The 16,605-nt window shown below is 48.5% G+C and overlaps 3 protein-coding genes and 1 non-coding gene across 4 annotated transcripts; 1 reads left to right on the plus strand and 3 right to left on the minus strand.

Annotated features, from left to right (window-relative positions):
- Positions 1-3,454: 3,454 nt before the first annotated feature.
- On the plus strand, positions 3,455-5,020 carry AWJ20_2094 (uncharacterized protein; the record flags this gene model as incomplete). The annotated part of the gene is made up of 1 exon (XM_018879022.1): positions 3,455-5,020. The coding sequence occupies one exon, from the start codon at positions 3,455-3,457 to the stop codon at positions 5,018-5,020; it is 1,566 nt and encodes a 521-aa protein (XP_018736978.1).
- A 208-nt stretch (positions 5,021-5,228) lies between these two features.
- PAN2 (Pan2p) lies at positions 5,229-8,114 on the minus strand (the record flags this gene model as incomplete). The annotated part of the gene is made up of 1 exon (XM_018879023.1): positions 5,229-8,114. The coding sequence occupies one exon, from the start codon at positions 8,112-8,114 to the stop codon at positions 5,229-5,231; it is 2,886 nt and encodes a 961-aa protein (XP_018736979.1).
- Positions 8,115-10,637: 2,523 nt separating this feature from the next.
- AWJ20_2096 lies at positions 10,638-10,711 on the minus strand (the record flags this gene model as incomplete). The annotated part of the gene is made up of 1 exon: positions 10,638-10,711. It is a non-coding gene; the product is annotated as a tRNA-Ile (tRNA).
- Positions 10,712-14,042: 3,331 nt separating this feature from the next.
- GSH1 (glutamate--cysteine ligase) lies at positions 14,043-16,127 on the minus strand (the record flags this gene model as incomplete). Its single annotated transcript, XM_018879024.1, has 1 exon — positions 14,043-16,127. The coding sequence occupies one exon, from the start codon at positions 16,125-16,127 to the stop codon at positions 14,043-14,045; it is 2,085 nt and encodes a 694-aa protein (XP_018736980.1).
- Positions 16,128-16,605: the final 478 nt, after the last annotated feature.

The raw sequence follows: 16,605 nt of genomic DNA on the forward strand, positions 1-16,605 counted from the left end.
ATTTCCAAACGACCTTTATTTTAATTGTGATACTCGAAATATCCACTACAAACTTAATATGTTAATACCACTAATTATAAAATGTTATCAGCTATGTCACTAATAAAAAGTGGTCCTCGGTGAGGCATCTATTTCCGTTTAGCGTGGACAATGGATCGATCGGCCATTGATGCACGTCATATGTACACAAGTCTATTTGGCAAGGATACTCACGATATTTCCTGATAGACTTACATGCCTCATGCTTCCTGCTGACAATTCATGCCACTATACAAACGCATCTATAATGCCACAAATCCTGTCAAAAATGCGGTTTTCCTGTTATTAAACTAATATCTTGTACTATAGACCAACGCGTTAATGGCGATATTCTCTTGGAAATAAAAAACAAAGGGAATACACGTCTCATCATCGTGTTGATGCTGGGAAATCAACTGACCACGCCTGCTGATGATAAGTTTATATCGGGTCGAGATCTCGAAGGTAACTAGCCCGAAACGAGCAAGTTATCGCACCCCTATGCACAGTCAAATGTCAATCCAGACGCCAACTTAAACAGCAACTTGACTGGCTATTAACAAATACTGGCTGACGCCTCATCTCGTTTACCATGACAAATCTCTAAACTGACAGACCACGCTTCAAATTAAGTAAAAATGCCAATCGTATGGGGCAATCGTAATGTGTCTTAGATGCCAGGCAGTCTGGCCGACCCGCTGCTTCTACAGACTCTAGCTTCGCAGATCCTAATTAAAGCGCATCATACTGTACATATATCTGCATGTACGACCAGTCTCCGGAAACGTCTAAATTCGCATCCTGCTCATTATAAATACTATCCCATGCCGCTTGATCCACTTTTCCTGTAATCCTGTAACATCCAGTTTATTATTTGCCATCTGCCAGTTATTGCTGACCCTATCTCGTCGTTTTATCCACCTTTCAACTGTAATATCGTGCCTCAAACTCCAGACATCTAATTATAAAAGGCCCATACTTGCAGCTGTTTGTTTCGTTTTTAATAGTTCCAATCCTGAACAAAAGATAAAAGAACCCTCAATTCTGTTTCTTCTTCCACTTATTATTGAAACACAGTTTAATTTAATCACACTCACTCAATCGACATGGCACCCAAACCGCTGTATCGACTGGAAGAGGCAATGATGGTGCTGGTGGAGATCGCATCCAAGATCTCGCAGGAAGAGCTCGACGAGTATGTGGCTCTATACTGCCATGGAAGATTCGGCAACTACGACGATTCGGCCGACATCGAGCCCCAAGTGATCCATGGCGCCTACCGCTACGGCCTCCCCCCGGTACGACCTCGAGCCTTCCAGCTCTGGAAGAGCATCTACCGCCGAGCAAACGACTCTGCCTACGAGTTTGTCATCAAAATACAGACCGAGGAGCGTCGCATTTTCGGGTCTAACGACCTCTACCACATGATCAAGCTCCAGCGAACCTAACCGACCCTCCTACTGCCGCAGCCGGCCCCGCTATTGCATGCCTCAACCACTATTTATTATTGCTGACACGACTTACGACTATTGCATCTCTCTGCTTTTTATACTAAAAGAACTGCTATTTACTTTCACCGGGGTCTGCCTCCGGCGGCTGGGGCCCCGCCCCAGACCCTGGTTGCTCCTCTCGCTTCGCTCGACTCGGGCGTGGGGTGTCCAGAAACGTTTTTGGCGACCTCTGAGACAGTACCCGGACCCCACGCCCGACTCGAGCGAAGCGAGAGGAGCAGCCAGGGTCTGGGGCGGAGCCCCAGCCGCCGGAGGCAGACCCCAGTCGGGTGTACAATGCGATTATTTTGATTATTTTACATGGACTCGGAGTCGGGTTAGCCGAAGTAGAGGGCCACCATGGTCTGGACGATGGAGAAGCCGAACAGGCTGATGACGTACAGAATGCACAGCACGGGGATGGGGAACAGGAGCAGCTCCGTGTGCTCGAGGAACGGCATGTTCGAGTAGCCCAAAAATGTGATGACAAAGTAGTACGATAGGGCCACCAGGTACAGGGTGTTGCCCAGGAACAGTGACGCCCAGTTTGACCGGTTCAGAATTGGCAGCAGCACAAACTGGATGATATATAGGAACAGCCAGATGAGCAGAAATGAGTTACAGTGAACATCAAAACAGTAGGCCCATTCCAGCTCGCCGTCTCCTCCTATCGACATGGCCATGACTCCACGAGTCGTCGTTCGTCGTTGTTTTAGAAATCTGTTGGCAAACAGCCAGCCTATAGTGGCTACTACAACACCGGTAGCAAGAAAATCAACTACAACCATGTAAATCATGAGTTTCATTATCGATCCAATGCCTGGAGAGTACGCCAGACCCCATGCTATGGCTGACAGCCCCAGGAAGAACGATAGTAGAATAATAAACGATGGGTCATCTCGTGCCCAGGTGTTTTTGGTTTGTTTATGGTAGTAAAGTGATTTGTACACTTTTCGAGGTGCGATTATCAAGTAAAGAATCTCCCAGATGGCCGTCTCGAAATCTAATGTTGGTGGTCTCAGCAGTCGTCGTATCACCCGAGGGATCTTTAATCCACCTAGCCCTCTCCCTGAACTGCTGGTACTACCTGACGAGCTGCCTCCAAACCCTCTTCCCCCGCTAGCGAGTCCCGAACTAGGAATTCCAGCAGTCCGCGCCTGGAAATATGAATTGCGAGTGTCATGCGTGCTTCGACTATTAGCCAAATCTGACGATGCCAGTGGAAGCAGATTCGGTGACGATGTGTTTGATCTCCTAGCCATTCTTGTAACTACACTGTCTGTGCTGGTCTTCCTCGTGCAAATCTAATTGCAAATGCTAAAATAGTGAACGTATTCCACTGAACTGGATGTTCGAATATTGCTCCGTTCTTCACTGCAACTGCAACTGTGGCGGTGGAGGCTGTCTATACCGGATTGATTGCTAAAATGCAACTGAAAAAATGCGTCCATGCACCAGCTAAAAGAGTCTAAATCGAGTTCTGAAGTCAGATCTATCTGTATTTGTTCTGCTATGAACCAATTGCAACTTTCTCTGGTCAGTCTCTATTCCATGTTCACAACCTGTTTCATATGTGCGGTTAGCTGTTCTTAGGTCTGCTGGGTAGGGGCGCGCGGCTGTGCAGCGGGGCCGGGGACAGCCTCCGGCGGCTGGGGCTCCGCCCCAGACCCTGGTTGCTCCTGCTTCGCAGGAGTTGGCTGGTACCCTCGACGAAACCGACTCGAGCGCAGCGAGAGGAGCTGCGGGGTCTGGGGCGGAGCCCCAGCCGCCGGAGGCTCAGGCCCCCTTAGACCCTGCATGGCTCGTGACGTACGGCATGCAGCCGACGTGCATGCGGTTATAAGTTCACGAAGTCCTAGTGTAAATGCGACATAAAGGTTGTCTGTGGTATTCATGGGTGCGTGTGAAATGGTTTTGGGTTTGCGTTATTGCTGATTATAGCTAATATGAGCAGTGTGGAAAGTACGTCTCTTTTGCGTGGTGAGGAGGAGGATGTGTCCGGATCGGTGCCGGTGTCGGCGGTGTCGTCCGTGCCGGAGATCTTATCTGATGTAGATAAAGAGGTTGACGGCGTCAATCTGTATATGTTGCTGTGTATTGTATGTGCATGTGTTGGTGGTTTGATGTTTGGTTATGACACAGGATGCATTTCTCAGGTTATAGAACTGCTATCAGATGATTTAGGTCACTATTTGGTGGCTTGGGAGTTAGAGCTTATTACATCCTCGACCTCTTTGTTCGCTTTAATGGGTTCTATTTTTGCAGGTATTTCTGCTGACAGATATGGCAGAAAAGTACTGATAGCGGTTTCTTGTGTTGTTTTTATATTGGCAGCTCTGGTTATGGCCCTATCGATGTCACTCGCCTGGCTTGTACTGGGGAGATCGTTAGTTGGTCTGGCTGTGGGTGTCGCTTCTACAATTGTTTCTGTTTATATTGCAGAGATATCACCACCTCGGTACCGTGGACGGTTGGTGGCATTGAATTCTGTATCCACTACAGGTGGTCAGGTACTTGCGTACCTCTCTGGAGTGGCATTTCATAAGACCACCAATGGATGGAGGTATATAGTAGGTCTATCAGGAATCCCTCCACTGTTGTTTTTATTAGTAATGACTGCGGTGCCAGAATCACCTCGTTTTTTGTTTATGAATGGACGAGTTGACGAAGCCAAGCAAGTGCTGTTGAAGCTTGATCCGAGGGTCGATGTGGCTCAGGTAGAAGAAATGGTTCGTCAAGATCTCAGCTATAAAGACGCTAATAATGGAGTTGATGATTCTTCTCTTGCTAGACTTTTCTCAGTGCCTGCTAATTTTAGAGCCTTGGTAGTGGGATGCGGATTAATGGCTGCCCAACAATTGTGCTGCTTCAACGGGTTCATGTACTTTTCAGTGAGTCTGTTTGCCATGGCAGGGTTTGATAACCCTTTTGCTGTGAGCCTAGTGGTATCAATCACTAATTTCGTGTTTACATGGGGAGCTGTGAAGTACATTGATAAAGTGGGTCGTCGAGCCATTCTTCTTAGAAGCGTCTGGATAATGGTAGTAGCCTTAATAGTAGTGGCGTTTGCATTCACCACTATTGACCCCAGTGCTATCAAGAATGCCACTAATAACGACTCTGGCAAGCCAGGTTCTGACAGTGAACCTGATGGAATGAAGATTCTCACTGTGGCTGCTACAATTGTCTTTGTAGCATCCTACGCCATCGGTCTAGGAAACATTCCCTGGCAAGCCATAGAGTTCCTGCCACTAGACGTTAGATCGCTAGGATCGATGTTTATCACGTCCACGAACTGGACCTTCAACACACTCGTATCAGCGTCGTTCCTCCATCTGCTCAAATGGCTCACTGGCACTGGCACTTTTCTCCTGTACGCGTTCTTCACGCTCCTGGCGTACATCGGTATCTACCTCTACTACCCCGAAGTGGCAGGATTGCCTCTAGAAAAGGTCAACGACATCTTCAAACAGGGCTGGAGGGGTCTCGGCAAACGGGGAGTTGTACTATAACCCCCTGGGGTCTGGTGCCTCCGGCGGCTGGGGCTCCGCCCCAGACCCTGGTTGCTCCTCTCGCTGCGCTCGAGTCGTTTCGTGGAGGTCCCCGCCAACTCCTGCGAAGCAGGAGCAACCAGGGTCTGGGGCGGAGCCCCAGCCGCCGGAGGCAGTCACGGTTGTACAATTTATTTATTTATTTTACATGCATGTGTAATAAATTAATTTACGAGTTGGCGGGCGGTCGGAAATTGTACTTGTGGCCCTCGCTGTATACTTTGGCGAGGGTAGCATCAAAAGTGCCGTCTCTCAGCAGCTGCTGGTGTTTTTTGTACAAGTGAAGAGCGGTTCGTGCGTCCTCGATCGAGTCGTGGTTACCAGTCTGGACGTTCTCGTCGAGCAGGTACCAAGCCAGGAATTTCAGCGACAGTTTGCGTTGTCTCGCCCGTACAAAATAAATGTCCAATGTATCAATGACTTGGTTCGCGGGAACCTGGATGTTGATTGTTCGGAAATCGTTGCTAAGACCGTGGCCAACAAATGTCACACCGAGCTGTAAAAGGAGCCACAACCGTTTATACGCGGTATGTAGTGATACAAGTCCGCGTTTGGACAGGGCGGGATCTAGGTCTCCGGGTTCTATTCCTGAGAACTCGGTCAGATAGTCGACAATGGTATCGGTTGTAGCGATATAATCGTCTATGAATGCCACACCTTCTTTGGGCCCTTCTCCTCTTACTACAGAAACTCGTGCAAGGGAGAGTGACCGAGGCTTCACAATCGACTTGGTACCGTCACTGCGAATCTCTGTTTCTTCGTTTTGCAACATCACAAACTCGGCATCAATAGCCACTAGAGTTCCGGGTTTAGGTGCTTCTTCCAACGTCAACAGTTCATACTCGCGTCGTACTTCTTCTCTGTTACCAGCAGTGAAAAAGTCTTTATACAAGATCGACGTGTCGAGAGTCTGCTTCCAGCTACCATAGTCGAACTCTTTTGGCATCTCGTTAGCTAGCTGGTATACAAGTAGAACTGGAGTTTTCCATGCAAGAGAAAAGTCAAGAGCATCTTTTTCAGGAATCTGTTTGACCAAAAAGTCATTAAATAAATACCAAGCCTCGTCGATTTTCACTACCGACACCAGATGATGGTCCGAGTGTCCGGGTCGCGAAATCTCAACAACACAACCTAACAACTCGTACTTGTCCTTTCCTACTCTATGGTTGGCTACCAGTCTTCGTGAGTGGTTGTCTGTAAAGAACTCGGTAGGTGGCCAATGAGGAGAGGCCCATATTTGTCGCGATACACTCGTGTCTGCCTCGGGGAATATATTGATATTCACATTGAGTACTTGAGGAAGTTTCGTGGCGGATCTGGTAGTTACAAGTTGTTGATATTTTCTGCACACATCACACCATCCTCGGACTTTGTTTGTCTTGTCTAGAGACGAGTTTAGAGCTTTGAAGAAGAGAGAGTCGAAATTCGCTGTGTTGGGCCCTGGTCCTGCACTTGAATTGTTGCGGAATCCGTATTCAGTTTGAAGGTCTAGTTCGTAAATTGTTGATTTTTTAATGGAATCGGTTCCACAGGATAAACATCTGATTGATGTTGATACTGGAATCCCGGCTACCGAAGATTCAAATTCGGATGGCAGAGTTGCTAGTGCTGCTGGATTACTATGGACATTCTGAAGTTGATTCTCAACAGAAAGAGTCTGGTACTTTTCGTTTTTCACTATCTGTTCCATTAAAAAGGTCTTGAATTTCTGAAGAACCAGTCCTGGTTGGTCTAGATTAGGTACCATATCATCAAACACCAGACCAAGTGCAACTGCCTCGGGAATCGAACTAAGTGCATTCACGAAATTCGCTGTACAACAGTGTTTACCACCAGCTAGGTGAAGCATGTCAAATACGAAACCTAGCTCACTCAATAAACTGACTCTTTCTACTGTAGTCGCAACAGCCAGCTTTTTCAACGCAAAGTTGTACATATACTTGGAATATCGATACAGTTGGAGAATTGAGTTACAGTACGTATTAGCAGCTTGGTTCTCTAAACCAGCATATTGGGTTTTGTTGTAAAAGTCGAAATCAAAGTCGTTGACACCGAACTTGCTGTACTTGATTTCCAAGCGACGGTACATTTTAGTTATTTTTCTACTCGACGGTGCCTGAGTATTTGTCTTTCCATTTGGTCTTTTGTCGTCATCTCTAACGTCATCATCAAAAATAGCGCTTTCATCATCAATTTCCCCGGTCCGTTCCTTTTCACTAATAAATCTTGGTACTGTGATTGACGACCGTCTATTAGAATCGAGTGAAATGTACTTTTGCGCCATGTTTCGAGGTTCTCGTGTTTTCTTATAACTGCCGTAGCCAACATAATCTACCACTTTCATACCCGCCAAAATGCTTCTATCGATTTTTGGCGAGGGCATACCTAGCTTGAATACCATATCTTCATTTGACCAAGAAGAAAGCAGTTCTTCTTTGTAATATGGCATTCCGACAGTAGCAAGTGAAACATCGTCATCTACACCAAAGTGTAGAGGAGGGTCTTGTGAAGTCGGGAAGTCGAGAGGGGCTGAGAATTCACTAAATGATGCGCTGGGATTAACAGTGTTGCTCCATAGATGGATATATCCTTCTTCGTCGGTCAAGGACAGGTAATCTCCCGAAGGTGATAGTTCTAAACTGGTCAAGGGAGATGTGATGGCTGCTTGATGAATAAATACACTTGTTGGATTAGCCGAATCAGCGAATTGCAACTGTCCACTTTGAGAGGCGATGATACAACAAGTCGACATTTTAGGATGGATCTTTATATAAGCAGCACCAGCAGGAAATGGGATTGGGGGTAATGGTTTCATAGCCCTGAGATCATAACAATTGACCAGTGGATCCGGAACATATCCCTGTTTTCGAAGACTGGTTCCACATGTCATAATAATATGTTGTCTACAATCCAAATCGCTAATGGGTCCAGAATGTGAATTGAACGTCTTTACAACCTGTAAACTATTCGGATCCACCACATCCACCGAGCCAGATGCTAAACCAAGTGCTATGGCTTGGCTATCTCGTTTCATTTTCGTAACATTCGACAGCATTTTATTGGCAGTTGATCTCTTGACTTTCGAAACAACCGAACCTCTATCAAGATTGACTCGAATCAGCTCTTTCTGGCTACCAGCTACAATCACCTCGGAAGTTCCTCTTGCACCATATGCAAAACATGCCGAACCTTTAAGACACTCGTCAATAATAGTCTGCTTTCCAAGACCACGGCGATGGTGGAACCGGATAGACTGGCTACTGAGTGAAAGGATTCCCCTATCATTTGTAAGAAGATCAGTCACTGGAGCATTGTGAGCTTTAAACCGAGTATATCTTCCTAGACCAGTTCCATAGTATGAAGCTACATGACCTTTATTATCACCGGTCCAAAGCGCGTCGTAGCCATTGTCAAAAACAATTGACGAAACCGTGGTCTTAGATTTCGGCACCGGACTAGGTTGAGATAAAACTGCGTTAGAAACGCGAGTTGTCTACACCTGTGTTAGATACGATACGCGCTTGAAATCAACGCTAGCCGCAATTACCAATCGAATAACCTACCTCTCGCCAGCCATCCATAGTAGACTGCTGCCACTGTCGCTTCCACTGCTACTGTTTCTGCTATTGTTATTGCTACTGTTGCTCTATTACTGTGGCTACTACTCTTAAAGACGCTCTAGACAATACTATGTTACTGAATTTCGTTGTCTTGACTTTAATTTCTGTCGTAATTATGTCGCGATAGCTCTAATGTCGTTCACCCGGTGAGCCTCAAAACTGTCAAATCCAAAAGATTATCACAAAGGTATTTTGAAATTCCCTATATCAATATCAAATGCAAACTGTACAATAATCATAGACCCTTATGAAGCATAACAATAAAACCGAGTCGAGGATGTTTTGAGCTAGAAGACTCACTCACGTCTCAGCAAGTGCTGCTACTATTGATGCAAGTGCAACTACGACGACGACGCTGCTGCATTAAGATCTGATTAACATGGAGAGGCTTAATTTCGAGCCGCATGTGAACGAGATACGAGACGACCAGATAACCTATGAACCTGATTTAATTCTAAAAATTAATTAATTTTGAGCGAAGTTCATTTTCCTGTATTATTTTTTTGGCTGGCTCCATATTCCGACATCGTCCTCCCTACTAGTAAATTATTTTGTTGTCATTGTATATTACCTCACCAGCTTGATTTCAACTACCTTGCAGCACCCAACCCGTCTGATCTAGCATGGCATCAGTTTCACATCTCATCAACTCTCCACTACCAACGACTCAATTTGCTAGTCACCAGGATGCCGACATTGAAGTCTTTACGTCAATGTTTGGCATGTCGCCAATAGAGGTACGTTTCACCAAAAGTTTCACGACTTGTCACGACTTGTCATGATAAGCTCGGAGATCACAACTAACAGCCCATTCTAGGTCAGCACTCTGGATCAAGACGGCGGTAAACTGGTTGGCCACGGGTCTATGGTCAATGGAATCCCCGGACGATACTCAGGCTCGTTCTATTTCAACAATCTAAAAGACCTCCGAGACGGTGCTAAGTACCGACTGGACTGCTCGGTCCAGAACAAAATGCTCTGTATCATATTCTTCAGCATGAAATACCAGCAACCGCTCGGCATGTTCATCACCGAACTCGCCGACTTCGACAAACGGTTCAGCGGCATCTTCCAGTTCGACTAACTCTGCTCTAACGAGTCTACTGTTCTATTTAATTTATTTATGTTCTCTTTCCACGTCCCGGCCTGCCTCCGGCGGCTGGGGCTCCGCCCCAGACCCCGTGGCTCCTCTCGCTTCGCTCGAGTCGGGCGTGGGGTGCCAGCTTGTTCGGGGATGAGTGGCCTCCTGACTCTATGATTTGCTCTTTTACTGGTTGATTCGCGAGTTCCGAATTGTCACTCTTTCCTGAATCTGAACCTCGCTCCTGCTAACCCACCTGATTACGAGCGCATGCCAGCTATCGCTTGTAAACAGACTCAGAGAAATAACGTACTCCCATAAATGCAATGTGTCAATTCAATTCAGGAACAGAATCACTGATTTGACTGCTTCCGAGTTCTAACCTCGCCAAACAGCTCGTCATCAGGACCAGTATCAAGCTTGCGAGAACAATAAGCCAGCGAGTCACATCAGGTGTTCGAACAGAACTGTGTCCAATCTTTAAATCCTCCGTTGAAGCCAGTGAGAGATAATTATCATTGTCGTGACCCGAAGACAGTTTACTAAATTCTCTACCTTATGAGTTACAGCTGCGGCATAAAAGCTATTTTCATGCCGAGACAGAAGCAAATGAACTCTCCTGGTGATACAGCTCCCAGAAATGAGCTTGGATCCTGCCAATTGCCGGAAACAGACCTGGTCAAGACCTGGTATTTGGACCGATACGAGCATATCAGCCTCGGTAGCAGCTCCCCATGCTCGGATCCGGTTCTCCTGCGAAGCAGGAGCCTGGGGTCTGGGGCGTAGCCCCAGCCGCCGGAGGCAAAGGCCCCTTTCCCAGAGATTCGCACAGGGGACAAAAAAAATTGAACCCCGGAAGACAAGCAGTGAAAAAGAATGGTCCCTGGCGGGATCGAACCGCCGATCCCCGCGTTATTAGCACGGTGCCTTAACCAACTGGGCCAAGGAACCAGGATCTTGTAAGGAGATCCGGCTGTTTTTCCTAGAGCCTAGCTTGCCACTGAACTTGGTGCCTCCGTTCCTCAACTTTTGTCCCAAAAACTGCCAGTTTTACAACCGTATGACGTATCCCACTCATATTTTGGTTCGAAGGCTCATTTGTGTGTGTTTTGAGTGTGTTTGGGGTGGGAAATTTTAGGATAAACTGGTCTGGCGTGACAGCCGCGCCTGGTGCAGGTGAACGTGGAGTAGAGGCTCTCGCTAATCAGAGATATCTGATCCGGAAATAAGTGACTGGTGAGCAGCAAATTCCATTGTTCAGAAAACTCAGACCTCATGGAACATGGAACATGGAACATGCCTGTCAGACTACACCTAGTCTGTCCACGATCCGCTGGCGGCTATAAAAGTGGTTAGCACACCATCACTCTCGCCGCCGTCGCCGCCGCCTTGCAGACCCGTGCTACACGCTAACCGACGAGGATCACGAAAACAGAAGGGCTTGTGACTGACAGACTACGAATTAGCTCCGCGATCACCGGCACCACCCCCTCATTACCGCAGCTGCCAGGATAGGCCGTCAGGTGACTGAGTTTGAGGGTTGGGGACGTGCCTCCGGCGGCTGGGGCGTTGCCCCAGACCCCATTGCTCCTCTCGCTTCGCTCGAGTCGGGTGTACACGGCCCCACGCAATTGCTCGCGAAGCGAGCAACAACGGGTCCGGGCAGAGCCCGGCCGCCGGAGGCACCACCCCCCACACCTTTCTTTTTCCGTAGAACCAGGATCTGAGACATCCGCCAGGTTTTCCGGCTAGCTTGGTTGCAGCTCCCCTTGTATTCGAACTGGAATTTCGTTTAACCTGGACTACTTCCGAAGTGGTTCTAGCATCTTTGCATGTGAGACATGTTTAGTTGTCAGTGGGTATGTATTCTTTTTGAGATCCGAGACCGCTTTTGCATGTCTCATTCATTGTATGATGATGGTGATGAAGCAGAGCTTGTTGTCGGGTTTGAGAGTAGCTGTGGCATGGTAACCTAAATTCGGAAATGGACTTGGTGGCAGGTATCTAAGCTAAATCCAGCGCTATGCACTCTTTATCGTGCAGCCCATGCATGATAAGCAGCAGTGAATCTCTATGGGCCCCAATGCTCGACATGACACAATTGGGGGTGGGCTGGGGTCTTCTCGAGCTGTACACTGTACAGTTCAATGGCTGTATTGTATATTGTAAACCACTTCATTTTTGGTTCTGGTATTTGTTTGTCTGTTTGTTCGTACGATTGAGTCTACGGTGCCGACTACAGCTATATTAGTGTGGAATATACACTGTACTTCACTGTAGAGCTGGCTGTAGATAGAGCTGGCTGTAGAGCTAGCTTTATAGTAGCTGTGGAGGTAGCTGTAGAGTTAGCTGTATTGTGACTGAATTAGTTAGTAGCGTTCTTATCATGTACAAACTGTAGAGCTAGCATGTCTCCTTATACTTCTTGTACTCTATACAGTACAGTTTACAGCTCACAGCTAGCATATCTCCCACACCTTATAGTCTTATACTTTATAGCGTCACTGTCTGCTAGCATGTCTCTATACGAGACCGTATAGCATTCCGGATCCTGTATAGCACATCACAGCGCATACCATACCAACTATAGTCTGTCTGACTGGATATAGCACATACACATATAGTAGTCTGGATACACGATATCTGCTTGCTACCCCTCCTCTAACCCGGGAACCTGTACCATATCCATCATAGTCTGATCGAAGCTGCTCAAGCTGTCGACCCGCTTACTTATCCAAGTTAACCAGCTGCTGAGAACACTGTCAGTCAATCAGTCAATCAGTCAACCAGTCTCCACGGTCTTCTATCCGCCGAAGTTCTAGCCCGAACGAGACACTCCAGTAACAACGGCGACATTGAATCAATCACCACCCTCCCAGCAATGTCTGACTGGCACACCAATTCTGGCACAACAACCCCTCTGGTAGACCTACGGCTGGAAATTATCGGTCCAAGGGATCTAACATAAACATACACTCGTGTTTCCACAGCGTCGCAGCCTATGGACCAATTCCACCCTGAAACGCAGGGGCCCGGGTGTCTCACCGGGACCGGGGTATGCCTCCGGCGGCTGGGGCTCTGCCCCAGACCCCGTGGCTCCTGCTTCGCAGGAGTTGCTGGGACCGTGGACGCCCGACTCGAGCGGAGCGAGAGGAGCAGCGGGGTCTGGGGCAGAGCCCCAGCCGCCGGAGGCACACCCCCAACGGGATTTCTCCCCAACGAAGAAACCGTTGGTGGCCTAGCTGCCTTAGCGAGTTAAATCAACCCGTCAATAGACCAAGAACTAGAGGTGGCAGAAACAAACGTCTGCTCACCGGTAGTGGAGGCCGTGTCGGCGTCACTGGAACTTCCCCGTCAAAACGCCCTACCAGTCGGCTAAGCCGAAAACATTTACTTTATTCCATGCCTCAACCGCTGGATTGTTCTGGTTGGTCGGGTCTTCACGACCTCAGCTATTTAGTAATTTCTTACAGATTAGCTTAAATCCCGATCCAATGTTCGAGAATTGTAGTGATCGTCAGGCAGCATGTACAGAATCTAAAAACAAAAAGATGCGTTTTTTTTATCAACCGAAGGTTTACGCAGATCCGCGATCGTCCTCGCGATCGCCGACGCGCTAGCCTGTATTGGCTAGCCCAGAAATATGATAAAGGGGGTGCGCACATCTGCACTTCTGTATGGAAGGAAGCAGCTAGTATGGGCTAATGCAAAAGCAAACGCAAAACCTTAGGTCCCGAGGTTTGTCTCACAATGGATTGGCTAAAGTGGGGGATTATCCACGTCTGCAAAAACAAAATCATGTTGGGGGTAACCACCACCCCTCCAACACCCCCCTCCAGTACCAAACATCTCCACCATCACAAAAATTATTACCACACCGACATCCAATTAATTTCCACACATCGCCCCGCTCGCCGTCCCACCGCTAGCTCGTCCACCCTTTGCCGCACTTTCGCCGACTAAACCCCTAAGTCCCGTCCCACTCGTTGCTTTTCCCTGCCCATGCACGATCCAGGGCAAATCCACCTTTGACAGTTTTTGATAGCCGCCGTACAACCCCCAACTCGCACCGCCGATCACAGTCACGGGACTCAGGGGGAGGGGGCCTGCCTCCGGCAGCTGGGGCTCCGCCCCAGACCCTGGTTGCTCTTGCTTCGCAAGAGTTGGTGGGGGGCCCCTGAAAAACGACTCGAGCGAAGCGAGAGGAGCCGTGGGGTCTGGGGCGCAGCCCCAGCCGCCGGAGGCATGCCCCCCCACGGCACAGAAGGGGTCTATGATGCGATTATGGTACAGAGGAGGAGAAGCCGCCGAGAAAATGTTTGGTGAGGCCGTCGTCCCAGCCTTTGCCTTGGGTGATGTCGTAGACCTTTTGCATGAGGTCGTAGTTGATGTCGCTGGAGATTTTCGAGTCTTTGTTGTATTTGGGATGGCTCGTGATGAAGTGGCGCATCCAGGTGGCAGCGGTCCACAGCTCGCCGCTGGCTCGGCGCGAGATCAGGCTCAGGTATCGGTCCAGTTGGCACAGGGTGTCGAGGTCGATGTTGATGTAGTTCAGGTACCGTCGGATCAGAGGTACGAGCCCGATAAACGATTTGTCGGCCTTGCCGTTGATGATTTCGTTGATAGATAGCAGTTCATAAATGCCAGGTGAAGGCTCAGTTTCAGTGTCGGGCTGTGAAGTGGGCGACTCAATGTCGGTGCGGAACCAGAATTTGTTCTTATTCACAGCGTCGCGGTAATGAGCTACTTTCATGTTCTCGTCGACCTTGGAAATGGGAATGTAGAAGTTCAGTTTATACGACAGAATGACTCGTGTCACCAGGACAATGAAGACAGAAAATGCAGCGTTTTCAAAATCGGTGATTTGCACCTCCATGGGCCGGAACTCGACTCTCCAACCGACATTTTGGTTGGGTCCTTCAGACGGTGGAGGTGGTTTGAATCGCATGGTTTGCCAGTTGGTCGACTGGATGTTTTCGAAATGATCACTTTCTTTTGTGTCGTCGATATCCAGCAGCTCTTTAAAGATCACTATAGGGTCTCTAATAAACAGATGTGCGAAATGGTTCGACAGCTGCTCGTCAAACCCGGCTTCCGTCAGTCGTTTCTTGACTTTTTTGTTGATTACGAGTTTGGTGTCGTTAAAATGACTGGCACTGCCCTTTAAATGTCCTGAAATATACGAATCAATCGAATCGTATCTCGACTTGGGAATCACCCTGTCGGAATTGGCTTTCACAGAGGGGTACTTAGTCGTCGAAGTCGTTTTTGTTCTGTTTGATTGTGAGCTGCAGAACTGTGCTTTGCCATTTGTCTTTTCATTCTTCTCACTGTTCTCATTATTTTCAGCCTTTTGAGCCACTTCACTGTCCTCACTCTCCTCGTTAATATCGTCGGCTGGGACAAGTCCCCTCTCAACAGGAGTTCGGTCGTCCACTGAACCGGCTATGACGTTCCAACGAGCGTCTTGGTCCGACAAATATCCTCGATAAGCAGGAGCGGCGGCTGTAAGTGCCAAAAGAATCGGTGCAAGAGGAGCCAGCTGATCGTACAAATCACGGCCCTCGTCGATATCAGTGGCTTGGAACGTTATTTGTAGACAACTACAGCCCATACCGAATCCCATAGAATCCATATAAATATGATCAGGAAGAGCCGCACCTTCTCGTGCGTTTGCATCCTCAGGATACAGATCACGATCCCAAGGAATACTATCGTCGACAAACGGCGACGGGGTTTTCTCATCCTTGTATATAGGAACATTAATAGCCACTTTCGATCCTCTTCGAGTACGAATGTTAGCAGTCAATGTAGGAAATCGGACATGAGGATTAATAATCTCATCTGGCAAGAAAAACGATCTCGATGCTTTACCATTTGGTTCAGCAGCAGGACTGGTGAACTGACCCACCCCCAATCTTGGGTATGAAGTCAGAGTCAAAGGAAACTCGTTACTGTTCATATGTTCTTTTGCAATCGTTCTTCTTGTAGCCATATTAGCTTCCACAAGAAGCAAGTCCTTGAAATCTCCAGTAAACGGTTTAGCAGGAGTCGCTTCCAACATATACCGTCCATACTCGGGATGAAACACCACATTATGAGCGGTCAAATCGCCCTTCTTCTCAGCCTGAGCCAGATCATCGAGAATCTGGGCCTGACGCAAACTGAGTTTGGCTTCCTTGGACTCGGGATCCAGCTCCACTACCATATACTCGACCTCATCTCCCCATAACAGACTGTCGTTCTTCTTATCTTTATTGGCATTGTGAATATGGATCAGCTGCTCAATGCCGTGCTCTCGCACATGGTCCGTATACTGACTGACCTCGTTCCACTCGAGCGGGGTTCCCAGAGACAACAGGCCCATCCTTGTCACTCTCTCACTCTCTCAAACTCTCACTCACTGGCACCAAACGTATGCTCACGGCCTCTCAGATCCTTCCCTCACTGGTCCCATATTTGTCAGCCGAATGGTAAATTTTCTGCACCTGTCAGTGTCACGTGACTCGCGGTTATCGCACGTGACCTAGATTGGGGGTCTGCCTCCGGCGGCTGGGGCTCTGCCCCAGACCCCGTGGCTCCTCTCGCTACGCTCGAGTCGGTCCGTTGGGGGGCCCGCAAAGCTCGCCAAGCGAGCACAGCCCGGTCTGAGCGGCTGGGGCGTTGCCCCAGACCCCGTGGCTCCTCTCGCTGCGCTCGAGTCGTACCTGAGGGGGGCCCAAACCTCGCGAAGCGAGCACAACCAGGTCTGGGCGGAGCCCAGCCGCCGGAGGCAGGTGGTGAAGGACCCCTCGTTGCAACGGCAACCGGGCTACGATTCCGTATCTCCCCAAGACTGCAGGTGG

This window comes from Sugiyamaella lignohabitans, chromosome B (genome assembly GCF_001640025.1).
Source record: "Sugiyamaella lignohabitans strain CBS 10342 chromosome B, complete sequence".
Classification (NCBI taxonomy): domain Eukaryota; kingdom Fungi; phylum Ascomycota; class Dipodascomycetes; order Dipodascales; family Trichomonascaceae; genus Sugiyamaella; species Sugiyamaella lignohabitans.